This window comes from Crinia signifera, chromosome 4, assembly GCF_055691185.1.
Source record: "Crinia signifera chromosome 4, ASM5569118v1, whole genome shotgun sequence".
NCBI lineage: Eukaryota > Metazoa > Chordata > Amphibia > Anura > Myobatrachidae > Crinia > Crinia signifera.
Genome location: NC_139220.1, coordinates 12,789,601 through 12,808,090, shown reverse-complemented (window position 1 = coordinate 12,808,090; position 18,490 = coordinate 12,789,601). Strand labels below are relative to the sequence as shown.

Genomic DNA, 18,490 nt, shown 5'->3' with positions numbered 1-18,490 from the left:
GCAGTGTCTGTGGCCATGTTGTGATGGCAGTGTCTGTGGCCATGTTGTGATGGCAGTGTCTGTGGCCATGTTGTTATGGTGGTGTCTGTGGCCATGTTATGATGGCAGTGTCTGTGGCCATGTTGGTGTCTGTGGCCATGTTGTGATGGCGGTGTCTGTGGCCATGTTGGTGTCTGTGGCCATGTTGTGATGGCAGTGTCTGTGGCCATGTTGTGATGGTGGTGTCTGTGGCCATGTTATGATGGCAGTGTCTGTGGCCATGTTGTGATAGTGGTGCCTGTGGCCATGTTGTGATGGCAGTGTCTGTGGCCATGTTGTGATGGCAGTGTCTGTGGCCATGTTGTTATGGTGGTGTCTGTGGCCATGTTATGATGGCAGTGTCTGTGGCCATGTTGTGATGGCAGTGTCTGTGGCCATGTTGTGATGGCAGTGTCTGTGGCCATGTTGTTATGGTGGTGTCTGTGGCCATGTTATGATGGCAGTGTCTGTGACCATGTTGTGATGGCAGTGTCTGTGGCCATGTTGTGATAGCGGTGCCTGTGGCCATGTTGCGATGGCGGTGTGTGGTAATGTTGCCATGTCGATGTGTCCATGCTGCAACGCCGTTGTTTGTGACCATGTTGCTATGTTGGTGTCTGTTTCCAGGTTGCGATGTCGTTGTCTCTGGCCATATTGTCAAGTCTGTGGCCCTGTTGTTATGGTGGTGTCTGTGGCCATGTTGCAATGGCGGTGTCTGTGGCTATGTTGTCATGTCTGTGGCCCTGTTGTTACTGTGGTTTCTGTGGCCATGTTGTGATAGCAGTGTCTGTGGCCATGTTGCGATGGCGGTACCTATGGCCATGTTGCGATGGCGGTGTGTGGTAATGTTGCCATGTCGATGTGTCCATGTTGCAATTGTGTTGTTTGTGACCATGTTGTCATGTTGGTGCCTGTTTCCAGGTTGCAATGTCGGTGTCTGTGGCCATGTTGCGATAGTATTGTCTGTGGCCATGGTGGTGTCTGTGGCCATGTTGCGAAGGTGGTGTCTGTGGCCATGTTGGTGACTGTTTCCATGCTGCGATAGTGAACTGTTGTCTGTGGCCATGTTGCGATGGCGGTGTCTATGGCCATGTCAGTGTGGCCATGTTCCGATGCCAATGTTTGTGGCAATATTGCTATAACAGTGTCTGTGGCCATGTTGTAATGGTGGTGCCTGTGGCCATGTGGCAATTTTGGTGTGGCCATGTTGCACAAGGCTGTTTAATGGACTCCACCTCTCCAAACTCCTAATTAATGCCACAAACCACCTAGCAGGCGCTATGCAGAGCAGGGGACATAAATTGCTTTCCTGTTGCTAGGACACAGCCCTCAAAACAGGGCAGTTAGGGGGTATGCAAGATGGCTGCCAAATCTGCTTCTGTCATCCCCTTCCTTCAAGATGGCTGCCCTCAGTGCTTTGGCTGGTGTCATGTCCCTTTTACCCTCTGTGTACACCTTGGCTGTGGTAAAAAGTCTGCAGGAATGTGAAATACACAGGCCGCACGCTTCCCGACACACAGCCAGGTTTTAAAAATAAAATGAAGAATAATAATCGCTGGCCAGTCCTGCTCGCCCTAATAAAACAGACGCCTCTGTCTAAAAGCTTGAGAGCCGCACCCTTCACCCCTCACTAAACACACAAGCGCACAAACTTTCCACTCTGAGGATACAGGCTCCTCCGCAGGTCTTACATGGACCTCTCTGTGAAAAGAGGTGATGTCATACCTGCCTACTTTCAAAAACTAGTTTCAGGGAGATTCTAGGTGGTAGCAGAATGTGTGGCGTAAAACCGTTGAGGGGCTTCCAATGCCAGTGTTGTGGCTGCCAGTTGGGTTTCCAAAACTAAGTTTTCGACTACAGGCATGCCAATTGCTGGCATCGTAACCACATCAACACACACGCAGCCCTCTCCCCATATTACACACAGTACATTATACACAGCCCCCCCCCCCCATATTACACCAAATACATTATACACAGACCCCCCCCCCCCATATTACACACAGTACATTATACACAGCCCCCTCCCCCATATTACACACATGTACATTGTACACAGCCCCCTCCCTCATATTAGACATGGTAAATTATACACAGCCCCCTCCATATTACACCAAATACATTATACACAGACCCCCCCCCCCATATTACACACAGTACATTATACGCAGCCCCCTCCCCCATATTACACACATGCACATTGTACACAGCTCCTCCCTCATATTAGACACGGTACATTATACACAGCCCCCTCCATATTAAACCAAATACATTATACACAGACGACCCCCCCCCCCATGTTACACCAAGTACATTATACACAGACCCCCTTCCCCCCCCAATATTACACCAAGTATATTATACAAAGCCCCCCATAAGGTTGTGCATTATACCCAGCCCCCCCATATGGCTGTGCTTTATACACAGCCCCCTGACCCCCATATGGCTGTGCATTATACACAGTCCCTCCCCCCCATATGGCTGTGCATTATACAAAGTCCTTCACCAAAATGACACCCACTACACACTCACCATGTAGTGGTTTCCTATAGCCACGTGGGCAGTGTGGTAGGGAAGGCATCATATAGACTAGAGCTGGCAGAGGAGCTGTAGCATGGAGAGGAGCTGCTGTACGGAGAGAGTCAGTCGTGTGGGCGGGGCATCATAGAGCTGGGCTGACAGAGGAGCTGAAAAGGGACAGCAGGGCTGCTGTACGGAGATAGTCTTGTGGAGGGGGGGGGGGGCATCATAGAGCTGGGCTGGCCTGGCAGAGGTGCTGACAAGGGACAGCACAGGGCTGCCTGCTGTACGGAGAGCGTCAGTCTGGTGGGCGGGGCATCATAGAGCTGGCAGAGGAGCTGAGAAGAGACAGCAGGTCTGCTGTACGGAGAGCGTCAGTCTGGTGGGCGGGGCATCATAGAGCTGGCAGAGGAGCTGAGAAGGGGCAGCAGGGCTGCTGTACGGAGAGAGCGTCAGTCTGGTGGGCGGGGCCAGCCTCGGGGAAGCCCTGCCCCTGGCTGCCGAGAGCTGAGCAGCTTCACCACGTGATCTTCCCCTGATGCTGTGGCTGAGCCAGCCCCCGCTCACACTGCCTCCTCCCTGACGGCGCGCAGAGCAGAGAGCAGGTCGGCCACCTCCTACCCACAACCCCGCTGTGGCCGGCGCTGATGACGTCTCCCACACCTGACCTTCCTGTATTTCTCCGGGGGATCCCTGGAAACCGGGAGGGCTGCCAAGGTATGCGGGGCAGCGGGAGGGTAGGCGTTGCCCATAGCAACCAGTCAGATTCTGCCTATCATGTCTCTATTGCATCATAGAAAATGCATGCTTGCCGACCCTCTCCATGCGGGAGAAAATGCTCTGCTCCTGGTCTTCCAGGTAGTGTATGATTGCCAGCACCTGTGGGGAGCGAAGTAAAGGTGTTTCACCACAGGTGATGGCAATCATACATTACCAGGGAAGTCCAGGAGGAGAGCATTTTCTACCGCATGGAGAGGGTCAGGTAGGCAAGTATAAGAAAATGATAGACAGAATTTCATGGGTTGCTATGGGCAACATCCTGTAGTAAATTCAGATCTGGCCAGTGTGTTTCTATGTGACATCCCCAGGCTCAAGTGCTGCCCAGCCGACACAATGACGCAGTGACTGTGACCTATGTCATATAGAGGGGTGTGGTATAAACCAAAATGTCCGACAGTGTTTAAAGGTCGACATGGAAATATTTCACCACAAAAAAAATGTTGCGAATCCTGAAAGAGGCAGCAACAGTCTGCACCCCTGCAAATATTTTTTTTTTTTACAGGGGCGTGGCCACACCTCTCCTGATTGGTTACAGTGTTCAAGAGTTATTGTGAATCATCCATACACACACACACACACAATCATTCAATTATATATATATATATATATATATATATATATTATATGGATTCCAGGAGTCATTAAGTCTCATCTCTCAGCTGCCTGCGTATATCTGTACCTTATGTCTGCTCAGCCTTGGTATTTCCTGCAGGAAATGTCAGATTTCAGCCTGCACCCCTTCCCCTGGTCCCCTCCATCTGAGAGGCTCCCCAGAATAACCCCTCTTTTCGCGATGACCTCATAGGGGGTGGGTATATACCGCCGCGCCAGACTGCACGCCATTGTTACCCAAACATTGACCTCTGACGCGGGCAACTTCAATCAAGAACATTTTTGCTATCCCACCTGTCTCCTGCCGGTGCCAAGTAATCCCCTTTACATGCCGGGACTACATCATCCACGGAAAAGTAAGGAGCATTCTCCCCCCGGATGCCTTTCTCCACCCAAAGTAAATGCAGGTTGTTTCCAATGTCAATATGCTGAGTAAGGAACTCCGCTAATGTCTGCAGCATAAGTACGTAGCAAAGGGTAGGAAAAAGTGTATTTTCCTACAGGGAACCGCAGGCTTAGGAAACACGTTGCTGTTCTAGAGCTATACAGAGATGTTATTTCACATGCATGTGGTTCATACACATAGTTTTTGGAGAACTAAGTGTCTATATACTGGGAATGTGGGTGAGGGTCAATGCTAAATAATCAGCGTTATTCCCTATATACAGTGCATTAGTGTTATCACAATAATATATATTATTATTATTGGTAATTATAATTGATCCTTTATCTTCCGCCAGGTCCTTCAAGCCAGACTTCGTGCTGATCCGGCAACATGCTTACAGTATGACGTTGGGGGAGGATTTCCGCAGTCTGATCATCGGGCTGCAATATGGAGGGGTCCAGAGCGTCAACTCCCTCTACTCCATCTACAACTTCTGCAGCAAGCCATGGGTGGTGAGTCGATAATAACGATAATAATCGATAAAACGATAAAAATTGAAAAAAATATATGTTTTAGAGCAGTGGTCTCCAACCTTTTTTGGGGCGTGAGCTACTCGCGGCAAAATAAGCCACCCGAAGAGCTACTAAAATAAAAAATAGAAAGAAATCTGCCTAATGACAAATAATGCCCTTTACACATTATGCCACACACTGTAATGCCCCTGACACATTATGCCACATACCACAATGCCCCAGACACGATATGCCACACACTGCAATGTCCAAGATGCCGAATACATACCTCCCAACGCTGGAGGCAGAGGATAAGGGACATCTGCACGTGCTGAAGGCCATGTCCCCAGCCTCTCTGAACAGATGCTGTGCCATATATACACATGCCACCAGCAGTGGCAGTTACACAATGCCACCAATACCCGCACTAATGCCATAAACACAATGCCCCCAGCAGTGATAAACAATGGCTGCCTAATTTTGGTGCCATTGTAAATAAATACTCTGGCGGTACTGTGTGTGCGTGCCATAGGCACGCGCCAAAAAATAGGTGTAGCCACATGCCGTGCGGCCAATGAAAGTGGGGGTGTGATACACATATGCTCCCAATAGTGCAGTGCCAGATTTACATATATGCCCCCAATTGTGCCAGGTATGCCCCCAATAGTGCCAGATACACACATGTCTCCAATATAGTGCCAGGTATGCCACAATAGTGGCAGATATAGGTATGCCCTCAATAGTGCCAGGTACAGGTATGCCCCCAATAGTGGCAGATACACATATGCCCCCAATACAGTGCCAGTTATGCCCCCAATAGTGGCAGATATAGGTATGCCCCCAATAGTGGCAGATACACATATGCCCCCAAAAGTGCCAGGTATGCCCCCAATAGTGCCACAATCCCAGCAATACATATGTGTCCTACGTACTGTAGTAGAAGGCGCGCCGCGGCCAGTGATCTCACGCAGGGGGAGATTCTCTAAGCAAAGAATGCGGTAAAAACCCCGTTATCGGGATTTTTACCGCATTTTGCGATGCTGTAACCATCCCCCGCCGGGTTACCGCAGCGGGGGGCATCGCCAGAAAAATCTGGCGATGCCCCATAGAAGCCAATGGGCTTCTACCGCAACCCTCCGCCGCCCCGCGCCGACCCCCTGCCGCCCCGCATCGCCCCCTCACCTGTTAGTACATATGCGCTGGCATCACGGCGGGGGCGTGACATAGGGCGGCGATGTATATTAATACATCCCGCCCTTAAACTCCAAATTCCAAACCATGCGAGAATTCGAACAGCGACTTAGGGGTTATTCAGACCGGATCAGTTCTCTTCTAATTTGCAGAGCCCTGCGTACAGGTGTACGCTGCCCCACCATAATAGCCAAACAAATTTTTGCAAACACTTTTTAAACGGCACCGGACAATCTTACACTTCCATTGGCTTGTGTGAACCAGAGCGAGTTTTCTGTAGCTCCGCGTGTGTCCGTTTCCACAAATGTCCCCAATTTACCGTAAATGACACTATCTGCAGGAACTGAAACCAGAGGAACGAGTGACTCAGTGTTTTTGGGACAAGATGACAGGGACGAGGAAATCGGACAAGCAGGAGATAGGGAGGACTGTTCCCTGATACAGACTGTTGATAGCTCCTAAAACATCCAGAAAACTAGACAAAACAAAAGAATGTTATTCTTCCCCCTGTCACGCTCCAGGCACCGATGTGGCGCTGGAAGCCATGTTTTCTCTCTGCCCGCTTGCCAAGAATAATGAGCTGGTTAATATTGCTGCATGCCAGGATTTAGTGGGACACTAAGCTTAAAATAGTTCTACAGTATATTATTATTAACTTGCTATTGTGACTGAAAGTAGATTGTATGAACTATATTTACGGATTTTCTGAGGTAAATGTTTAAACTAAAGTAAAAATATATTCGTCTGCCTGCTTGGAGGGATTGTGGCCCTTCCGAATCCAGCGTTTCTGGCATTTATAGGGTTATGTTTTGATGACATCAGTTTTGTTGCCTCATGCACACCCTCATGCAACTTTTACTGAATGTAAGGCTGTCTGTTTCCAGTTGCCTTCTGTGTCTTTCAGCAATGTACTCAAATAATCAGTTTGCATTGCCTTCAATTCGTTAAGTATGTTATATTTTTAAAGTAAAGGAAAATGTGTTGCCCATCCCCCCGGTTCCTCTGCCTGCCCATGATGCTAAACTAGCCTATAAGATGCCAACAGCTGCCATCTTTGTTATTGTCCTTCCAATGTTCTGTGTTTCAAATAAACAACATTTGTATTAAATAACCACCACGCATACACTCCAAGCTCCATTCTATAAAGGCCGTTTGAAGTTGGAACAGTGCTCGCCTTGCTGAGAGAATTATGTAAGATCGAGTTATGGGGACTTGTTATAAGTTAGGATATTTGAGATAAGTTTGCCTTTTATCGGGGGGAGACATTCTGGGCACAGCAGACCATCTACAGAGGAAAATAAGATGCTTCTGTAGAGCCTAAAAGGGTTCATGTAATGGTCAAACGAAAAACCAAAATATTGTCTCAAGCAAATGTGAACATTGGTGGCCTAGCGGCAGGCAAAGATAGGAAATACAACAGTTGCCTTACATTAAAGGGATTGGTAACGAAAATGCAGACCTGTCGCCACCATTTCAGATGCGTTTCATGTCACCGTTTCTCTGGCCCCGGCGGCTTACTCGCGACGTACATTCTGAACATACAATGCTGCGTCTTTGTACACAAGCAGCTGATGTGAAAAGTTGGCATTGGGCATCTCTAGACAAATGCCGTCTGCCTTGGCAATTGCACCCCTTCCCAGACTCGCTGCGTAGAAAGATGCAGCAACAACCGCCATTGCGTCCGCCTTTGAATGAGGCCTATTTTACCTAAAATCCATAAACTTACCTACGTGATTATACAGATTCTATGGAACAGCCAATCGGATTATAGTTCTCAATTTCTAGTAGTGGTCAGAAAAAGAGAGCATGCCTCTGATTGGTCGGTATGGGCCATAGAGTGTTTGCACACATACTGTAACCTCCTTTTATCATATTAGCCTTTGCAGCGTAGCCAGCTGGGGATGGGACTGGGGGCTGAACCATTGCAACACCATCAAATGTTTACTATTCGATGGCAGCAAACATCAGAACACTGCTATCCAATGGTAAAACTATTGGGTGGCATCTCTAGTTAGTCCTCAGGGAGGGTGTCGTAAAGGTGTCAGAGCAACTCCTAATGGTTTTCGGAAAGGTCAGTATTGCTCCTGGGGTCTAAATGTGGTCAATGTGTGCAACCATTATCTGTGTCGGGACTGCAACAGCAGCACCACAGGGAAGGAGTGTCTGGCAGGCAGCCATGAACTGAATAGACAGAGCTCGCAGACTGGCAGCCAATCAGGAGTGGCGCTGCAGGAGCTCCTGATTGGCTGCCGGTCTGTGAGCTCCTGTTGGCTTGTGGCTGCAGCCGTATTAAAAACACAACTTTTTCGCTATGGCTTCCGGCAGTGCGTGACAACCCACAGCACTGACATCCCCCAGTCAGGGTCCAGTACTCCTGTCCCCCCCCCCTTGATGGTGGCCCTGTCTGTAAGACCACCCAAAGGACTGCCCCGGCCACCAGGCCCATAAACCAGCACTGTGCATCCAAATTAGCTGAAAAATATGGAAAAGAGGCACTTTGTGGCTTCTTAGTACCTCACACCTCCGTGGGACGTGCTGACAAATGAGCGAGGGTTTTCCAGAAAACCTGCATTGTAAGCGCAGTGAGTTGCACACTTATCAATTTAGTTCCAACAATGCAAAAGAATAATCTGTGTTATAGTATGTCCAATAATGAATGAATATAATACGCCATAGCAGCAGCAGCCTAGAAGTGTCTCGTAGTGCCGGGTGACCTCACGTCGCCTCCTCGGTCAGTACGAGCCTTGTCGCGGTGAGGTGTTGGCCTGCCGAGAGTTTAATAATGTGAACGTCTCCGATACGATCACTTGGCTGTCACACACAGCTGTGGCCTCAGTTCTAACTCTCTCATTGTCTCTCCAGTTTTCGCAGCTCATAAAGATCTTCCAGCGGCTGGGCGCTGACAAGTTCCCCTTGGTGGATCAGACCTTCTTCCCTAACCACAAGCAGATGGTGAGTGTCACTGTCTCTGCGAGACACGGGATCTCTCAGGGCAGAGAAGCCGGAGATACCGGCTCTGGTGATAGTTACTGTCTTGGAAAAGGGTTTGACGACGAGTCGGAGAAGTCCCTTTTAGAGTGTACGCTCCACCTAACAGGGGGTTTCTGGGGAGCACTCTCCATCTTTGCAAGGTCCTAGTCCTATTTATTTAGTACCTTCTAGAACAGGTGTTCTCAAACTCCGTCCTCAGGACCCCACACAGGTCACGTTTTCCAGGTCACCCGACAGGTGCACTCATTACTGACTGACCCATTTGAAATGATCCACAGGTGGAGCTAATTATTTCGCTTGATTCTGTGAGGACACCTGCAAAACCTGCACTGCGTGGGGTCCCGAGGACCGACTTTGAGAACCTGTGTTTTAGAAGATAATAGAATCTGAATGGTTGCCCATAGCAACACAGCTGACGGCACTAAGCCTGCCGTCACTAAATTGCAGCAAAGTTATACAATTTGCGTGATCGTTGCCCCTCCCGGGAGAGTTGGGAATTCCGGGATTTATCATTGCGTGGAAAGGGGTTGTGGGGGCTCTGGGGAGCATGCAGGAGACTTGCCCACCTTCTTGGGGGCCGGGAGGGGGACATGATTTTTGGGAGCTTCCAAGCCATTCCGGGAGGGTAGGCCATTATGATGTAGCCTGCATGGGAAGACGCTTCCGATTGGACAATGGCAAACGTTCCTGCGGCAACCTCAGAAAGCGCTCAGCATTCGGAGTTACTGACTATTAGGCGTCCCCATTTGTTATGGGCCCACTTGGGTAACAAATAGGCCCCTTATACTGAGGGTTTATATACAAAGATGGAGTTCTATTTAAGATGGGATGTTGCCCGTAGCAACCATTGTACAGATTGTACTTCTTATGTATTTAGCACCTTCTAGAAGATAATAGATAGTATCTAATTGGTTGCCCATAGCAACAACCCTTAAGTGTTTAAGCCTGGAGGTTACCTGCACAGTGGAGTGCAGCAGTAACGTTTCAACAAAGTAAAAAGCTTTGCAGAAACTTACTGTTTGTGCTTTTTGTATTACACTAGGAGCCAACGGGGAAGTTAGTAACCAGTGATGTTAATATCCGCTGTACAATACGAATCCTTTTTAATGAGTGGAATTCACGTTTCTTTTATTTGCTGAGTTTGTGATTGTTATTAATGTCACATGTATATGACGTCCGGCGGCGGGTTATACAGTATATAATGTACGGTATATGATGTGAGAGAGTATATATCAGGAAGTGCACGTGTGCAAACGTGTATAATGTGTCTTTGTGTGACCCACGTGGCAGTACCCGGGCGCTTCTGATACCGCTGTAGCACCGGTTGCTGCCCGTGTGGATTGTAAATCAAGCAAATGTTGGTAAAACATGCGAAAAACCACGTTGACTATTTGTGTGTCAACCAATGTCATGTTGAATCTGTTGATTTTTTTTTTTTATACCTGTCGACCTGATCAATGTCGACCTATTGACTGTCTACCTAGAGACTATGGGGTAAATCTACTAACATGGGAGTTGTGGTGAAGATGGGATGTTGACATAGTAACCAATCCAGAATCTGCCCCAGAATGGGATTGGTTGCCCATTGCAAAATCCCATCTTCCACAGAACTCCCATCTTAGTAAGTGTACCACTATAGATCTCTCATCTGGGCATCACCAGGGATCGCAACATGGAAACTTGCAGCAGACCAGCGCTAGGAGCAGGTTCACCATCAGTGTGCGGGATTAATGTGCGCCAAATTTGATGACAGCCAGCGAATCAGCACATATCTAATTAAGGCGACCATCTTTGACTGCATTAAAGCCTGTGCAGATTTGACTTGTAAAAGGTGAAATCTGCGTTGTCGAACACGGCCGCCGGACATGTGGATTCCAACTGTCGGATTGTTTCTGAAAGTTGGAAGATTCCATTCCAACTGTCAAATTGACGACGGATTGGCCGATATTGCGGCTGTTGTAATGTTCTGACTGCCAGAATCAACATTAAATACCCCAAAGTGTCTCAGTTTGCAACCAGTTCATCCACACAACCATAACACGCTACATCTCTGAATCTGCGTCCGCTCTAGCTCCTGTTGCTGGGGTGGCAGGTGCAATAATATGCCAAATTAAATCAATTCCATAATTTATTAGCGATATATAATCTTGTTAGAACCCCATCGCTAAATTTGCCGCTCCTGAGGTCTCATCGGCCACCGGACAACATAAGATAGTCAAAGATGACCCGACGCGTTTCGCCTATGTATTAATAAACACTTCACATGACTATTTTAATAAAAAAAAAAAAAAGCAAACAAAACTTTATTTAGAAACATTCAGATTCCACACATGCAGATACTTGCATTGATTTGCTTTCCGTCTGTAGCGCAATATTCTTGATGTAGTGGGAATGAAACAAGATGGTAATTAGCTACTCAATTTGTTGGACTATGAATATTTTGTTTGATCTTGCAGCCAAAGGTGTTTTATATTAAGATCTAAAGGCTTTCAGTGCAGACCTTGGACTGTGATCCTCTGAGTGTGTGGCGGGGACAATGGAAGGTGTTAGATCGACGTCTTATAATTGCCAGTATTGAGTGTGTTATTGGACCCCGTCCAGAGCACTTCTTTTGATCCGTCTCCAAATAACCAGCCTGCTACAGTCTACTCGTCTGTATACACCTCACACTTCCATCCAAGCATCTAGGCCTCTACAAAGCCCTAGCAATGGTTGGCGGAGAATATGGCCACTCACCAGCCTGTGACGGTATACACTATGGCCCCTGACAGACAGAAGAGGTGGCCATATTGTGTGGCAAACCAACACCTGTCAACATGCTTCCATAGGTATACCACTAGAGGACAAACTGTCTAACTCTGACATTGAACTCCAGTCAGTGGATGGGTTGAATGAAGGTTGGCGTCATTAACAAAATGGCTTCCTCCAGCTGGTGGAGCTCTGGAATCATCTAGCTACTGTAAATACATGTTTGTAACACAAATGATGCAGCAGGAAAGGGAGATCTTTTGTATATAATTATCGTTCCTTCGTGTCTCCTTGGTAATGTGGCAAAAACAGCAAAAATATAGTGTGATTTTGCCAGCAACACGATCTTGCAACCATATTCCAACATACGGATCATTTTAACAACGTCGGTAAGGACATAAAACATATTGTATAGTAAGACCTTCTGGTTTTTTTTTGTTGTATTGTATTACATAAGGAATATTACACAGATTGTGTTGCCAGCACATATTTAGTTGTCCTTGGCCGCCAGCTCCTTAAAATATTCATTCTGTTTGCCTCTTGACCCCAATTAAAGAAATTAATTGGGAATAATAGGCCTAAATTATGCTGGCCAGCCTACAGAGCCATTAGAAGTGGATGGATATAGAGGAAACATCTGGTAAACAGTGAACTCCACTTATGCATGTAATTATTGAGACTGATTAGTAGCTGACTGAGTGGAATTTACTGTACAATGATAAAGAGAATTGTTTTTTATTTGTTTTACTTTATTCTCAAGGATACGGATCCCTGACTGACTTTGTTGCCCAATTAACAAAAAAATTGAGACAATTTGTTTATTTTGTTTTTGCCTCAGTGATGTCACAGCTTCCTACTGATTGGATAGGTTGGACTCTCATTGATGTCACTGGTTCCTAGTGACTGTATACGCTGCGCTCTCAGTGATGTCACTGGCTCCTAGTGACTGGATAGGCTGCATTCTCCGTAATGTCACTGGTTCCTAGTGACTGGATAGGCTGCATTCTCAGTGATGTTACTGGCTCATAGTGACTGGATAGGCTGCACTCTGTGATGTCACTAGCTTCTAGTGACTGTATAGGCCGCACTCCCAGTGATGTCACTGACTCCTTGATGTCACTGGTTCCTAGTGACTGTATAGGCCGCACTCCCAGTGATGTCACTGACTCCTTGATGTCACTGGTTCCTAGTGACTGGATAGGCTGCACTCTCAGTGATGTCACTGGCTCATAGTGACTGGATAGGCTGCACTCTGTGATGTCACTAGCTCCTAGTGACTGTATAGGCCGCACTCCCAGTGATGTCACTGACTCCTTGATGTCACTGGTTCATTCGGAACGGAGAAAATTTGGCCCTGTTCCAATGTTTTGGAGGCTGCGTATGCACAAGTGGGTATTCGCGCATGTGCAGACCCTGGCAACGAACGGACTCAAGTTACACACCGTTTGTTGCGGAGGCCGACAGCAGCGGGAATGTGGCTCACCCATGGCAACACCCAGCGTTTTATGGGCGTTCCCATGGGTACGCGGGTGGCCGGCTGACGTCCTGTGACGCCCGCCCCGTCAGACAGTGGGTGGCATCTCAGGCGCTCTGGGTAAGCTGCGCTGTTCGCAGCATACTGAGCCAACCTGAATCGGGCCCTTAGCGTATCTTGTGACACAATATGAATCCATAGTGGACGTATAAGTTGTACCATGTTGAAAAGACACTAGATGTATTATATTAATGATGAGGATAACTCTGTGTCTGAGCAGGGTATAATGCTGATCTTGTACAGTGTAATAATACCAGTGTGTAGCAGATGCCGGGATTAATGCTCCCTACACCTTACAATATATGCACCTGGTACCCAGTTACTGTTGGTGGGGACCATTCAGTCCTGTTCCCCATCCAGCCACATATCAGAGCACCGCACAGAATACTCTCCCCTCATCCTGTGCGACACACACACACAGCGGTCAGTAACACGAAGAAAAGACGCAGGGAAAGTGTTTTATAGAAATATAAAGTATTTGTTTAATGTTTAGGATAAAATATACTGCAAAACACAAACATTTTAGAGCAGAAGCCAATATACAATCACAGAATTTACATTTCATAAATAACATTGGAGAAATGCGGAGTCTGCGCTACAAACAGCCGGAACCCTCACCCCCCCACCCCCCTTGGACAATATCATTGTGACCTGCATCCCCCCCACCCCGGGCAATGTCATCGTGACCTGCGTCCTGATCCTGTGGGTTTGCACTTGAACACCACCTTTGAGAATTTCTACACAGCATGGTGGGTGTAGGGAAAGGGGCGGTTAGTACAAGTTATGAGTAGGTAGCATCCTTGTGAACCACCATGTCCCAGTACAACAACAACTGGAGAGCCATCAGCTGCCCAATCTGTTCTCCGCAGGTCATGTGTCACGTCATACAGCATATGGACCGCATAACACCTGCAGGGACCTGGCGCGCTCACTGTTTGCTTAATGCAGCGCCTGGTCTTTAATCCGTCTGCAGAGTCAGCCGTCGGCGGTAGGGACGCAAAGCGTGCTCCAATAGGCTTCGGAAATGTCTGCCATCTCTATCCATGTCCTGTCCTTTAGTTCTTCTACAGCTTTAAGTAACATCTCCAAAAGTAGAGAAACCATTTAGGAAATAGGGGTAAAGGGGCAGATGTATTAAGCCTGGAGAAGAGATAATGCAGCAGCCAATCAACTCCTAACTTTCATTTTTCAAACATGGCTGGTGCGTTATCACCTTCCACTTTATCTCTTCACCAGGCTTAGTACATCTGCCCCAAAGTTACTAGAGTGTGAGATTTTGGAATTGAGACGAAGCTTTAGTAAATTTATCCTTAAGTATTTGGAGTGACATGAGTGGACTGAATTATAATTAATTGTGTTGCAGACACAGTTAGTGACCCCCATTGATGGAGCAATACTCGTTAGCTAACCCAGCCTAATTACTGCATCATTACAGTGCCCCAGGGACAGGGATCGCCGTCAACGATTAACTTATTATGAAGAGCCACCTTTGTGAGAGGACATGGGGATAAAGTTTGCACCTGCTGCAACAAAAGGCATGCAGACCAGTCATTCTCACTATCCCTGTTGAGCAGACAGCTACAGTATAGCCTACCCTCCGTCTCATCTCATCAACTGCGTAGCCGTAAACCAATCATTTTGTCCCAGAAGAGTCCATCGGAGACTATGTCCAAAAACTAAAGTTGCTAATGGAAACCGGCACCAAGGGGGTGAAAAAATATATTGCCACGGAACATACAAACAGGGGAAACGCAAAAGGGACTTAAGGCAATTTTAAGCAAGTCACCAAAAACCTGACCTCCACGTGTGTAGCACAAATCCACATTTTGTAATGCAAGGCGGAGGCAGCCATTTTGTGAACTGAACCGATGTTCCTGTCCGTGCTCTAGGAACCCGTGTCACGCCGCTAAGTATCATAGCGTTGTGGCGGACTACTGGTGAATACATAAACTCCATGCTCATTTAGAAGGATTCAGCCCACAAAATGGCCGTTGCAAAAACTTTCTAACTCTTAAAAAATGTCACATAATAGACCATATATATGATATATGCAAATAGGTCACTAAACCACTGCTTAAAAAATGTGTTTTTAGGAACAAAAGAAATATTCTACTGTACTTTTTAACCAAATAAGTCAATACTGGCAGTGAGGCGGCTGATACTGGCATAATGTATGAAGTTATATCCATATAATTCCGCCCTGTGCTAGAAAGTGGTTTGCGGGAAAACCTCTCTTCCTAGGACTACAAAAAAGCAACGCGCCGCTCGTAATGACAAATCCAGAATATTTTCTGCTGCGAATATAAAATGCCTTTCCAATAAAATATTCCTATGTGTGATATCATGTAGCAAACCTGTAAAAAAAAAAGCATAATAAAAATCAAACGGAAAAAAAAAAACCTACTCTCTACTTGGAATGGGGTGAAGATATATATTAAAAAAAATAATAACATTTTCCTCTACAACTGATAAATAAAGAGAAAAGAAAATATAAACAGAAAATGTGTTACGTCGCGCAATCTCAGTAAAACGCAGTCACCCATTTTGTCAGAACGGAAAAACAAACAAAAAAAAAAACCTTCAAGACGTTTATATTAGAACTCTACATATATAATGTATCTATAAAAACAACTAGTCGTGAGCAACAAAAATACATAATTTAGATTCACGTTACGGGAATCCCAAAGAAGGGGGCGTGAAGGCGCCGCCATTCGTTGGTGGTTTCTGAGGAATAAACATGAATACAAGTGAAATTTAGAATTTAATTTGCTTCAATTGAACACACTTGTTTGATATCCCCCCAAAATAGTCCTTCTACTGTGGTCGATGGACGGCGAGAGTCTAGGCAGTGGCGGAGACGATCATTGACCAGAAGCAACCAGTCAATATCATTACTGCCTCTAGTGGCCCGGAGGTGCAACAGCACATGAATAATGGAATTAAGACTGAATTTAGATACATATCAGGCAACATACTCAGAAGTGTTATTACAAAGTCAATTGGCAAGAGAAAAAAAAATAAACAGTCCGCCTGGAACAAGTTCTCGTTTCACTTGAAATGTTCTGAATTCATCAAATATTATCATAATATTACGTACGTCACTTCATCTTTATAACACCCAACCTCTTATCTCAAACGATTAGCTCTTTACTCTTTGTCTTAAATGATTGGGCGATATATTTTATCACAGCTACTTCATAGAAAATAAAAAAATAAATACAATTTCTGGAGCCTTTAACGTAACAGGGAGTCTACTTGCTGTATACTACTCCAGGCCACAAGAGGGAGCTGCATCTGAAACATTGATGTCAGAGCAGTTTCAGCCTCTACATTGAAGGCTGTAATAGCTTATTCTCTCTGGCTAGTTCTGCCTGTGACCTGCAAGGCACTATACAATCATGAACATTTTGTTAAGAAGTAGCACTGGCGTTGTACATAGCAACGTACAAAAAACATGTTTTCATTTATTAGTGCAATGTTAAAAAATGTTTTCCCAACCGAATGCGGTGGTCTCAGATACTTTATAATAAAATCGGATATGGGTGTGAGACCAGGCCCAACATGTTTTGTAAAAATAAGACACGTTGATAAGCCAAAGCATCCCCACTTCATGACCTAGTAAGCAGAAGCTTTATCTTAATTTATCTTTAGGGTATTATTTGAGGTCCTTTGCAGCCTAGAGCGGCTTCTAAAAGATCATTACACAGTGCCTCTTGTGGTGGGAGGTCCAAACTGCAACAAATAAAAATACGCAGCACTTTCAATGACAGAATTTCAGCCAGTATCCAGTCTAATCTGTCTCCAGTCTGTCTTTCCACGCTGTGCCGAACCTGTCAATTCAAAATGATGTGGCTTACGTCAGCAAGCCACGTGGACTGTTAATTTTATAGAAAGAAGGAAAAACACAAATGAAGCAAGACCTTCCAACAGAACCCTGCACACATCTGGCTTAAATGGGTGATTGAAAATAAGTGATTAAAAAATATATACTTTCAGTATGATGGCAAAGACTGAAGTGTTCCAAGTGCTAAATTTAGCAAGAAATCAGGCACTAATTTCATTGCCGCATATATTTTCAGGTTTACTGTCCATTACAGTCTCTGGGCTCAGGGGTCCGTGGTGTTGATGACGGTTTTGTCCGGAGGTGTCCACCCTCTGTACCAACTGCAGTAGCCCTCCTTCTGCTTGATGCAGGCGTAATTCTTGGACTGGTAGCCGGGGGCGCCAAAGTTAGACAGCAGATCCGTCCAAAGGCACTCGCTCTTGGATGTAATGAAACATGGGAGGTAATAACAAGGCTTGATCTGTAACGCAGGAGAACAGGGACTTCCATTAGATCACTGGCAAGCACATATGACACTTATCATGCATGTTCTGTTATCTGTTGAGGCCCCCCCCCCCATCACATGACCATGCAAGTCAAACTGCATCCTAATCAGTGACTAGGCTAATTCAGGGGTGGCGGAGATCTGTCAAACCTTCTAACAGAACAGGAGGAAGTGTTTTCCAGATCAACCAATCAGGTTGTAGCTACCGTTTTGCATAATGTACTAGGCACATAATGGCTTCAAGCTGATTGGTTGATATGGATTGTTGGGGTTGTGGAACTGGCGATTACGTTGTGATAAATCCGCGGCTTACCTTGCAGTTACATCCCAGGTGATACCGGTGGTTGAGGCCCTTGCGTTGCGCAAGTGTCAGCTTGTCCCACTTCTCAATGAGGTTACACAGTCCGGTGTACACTTTGCCCTCATACACTCGCCCTGCACAGGAGTAGAGGCACCACGTTAAAAACGAGTCCTTTTTGAAATGACATTACCTAATAAATATAGTGCTGTTTTTAATTGCTGCGGTTACAGATTAATTGCCATTTCAGCCACTCGAATGGATGACTGGATTATGAGTAACATCTGTTTACGAGCAGCTGTCTTTATTAAAACCGCGTTCCAGTTGGTAGACGCAGCCACAGACCCAGAACCGTTCCGCGTAAGTGTTGACTTAAAAAACTTCACATTTCTAATGGTGCTTGAGCGATAACGCGGCGTTGCGTAATGTTTGGGAACGACTTCAACAATATTTACAGAAGGTCTTGATTATGTCGAGTTTGATTTGTTGGCCTGATAGGAACGGGGGCGGCTAAAGTTTACAGAAGTTTCACACCGGTTACGGCGCCTGTAATGGTCTGGGGTTCACCATCTG

At 46.3% G+C, this 18,490-nt stretch overlaps 2 protein-coding genes across 3 annotated transcripts in view; one reads left to right on the top strand and one right to left on the bottom strand.

Annotated features, from left to right (window-relative positions):
- SYN3 (synapsin III) overlaps positions 1 to 18,490 on the top strand; it is a 202,954-nt gene that overhangs the window by 64,591 nt on the left and 119,873 nt on the right. For both annotated transcript variants that reach the window (XM_083181129.1, XM_083181128.1), the window contains exons 5-6: positions 4,671 to 4,827; positions 8,881 to 8,970. In XM_083181129.1, coding sequence (XP_083037255.1) covers positions 4,671 to 4,827; positions 8,881 to 8,970 — 247 coding nt within the window. The remainder of the gene's footprint in view (positions 1 to 4,670; positions 4,828 to 8,880; positions 8,971 to 18,490) is intronic.
- TIMP3 (TIMP metallopeptidase inhibitor 3) overlaps positions 16,736 to 18,490 on the bottom strand; it is a 33,535-nt gene continuing 31,780 nt past the window's right edge. Inside the window, exons 4-5 of the mRNA XM_083181135.1 lie at positions 17,933 to 18,054; positions 16,736 to 17,595 (exon numbers count right to left, since the gene is read on the bottom strand). Of these exons, the coding sequence (XP_083037261.1) occupies positions 17,398 to 17,595; positions 17,933 to 18,054 (320 nt within the window). The 3' untranslated portion in view covers positions 16,736 to 17,397. The remainder of the gene's footprint in view (positions 17,596 to 17,932; positions 18,055 to 18,490) is intronic.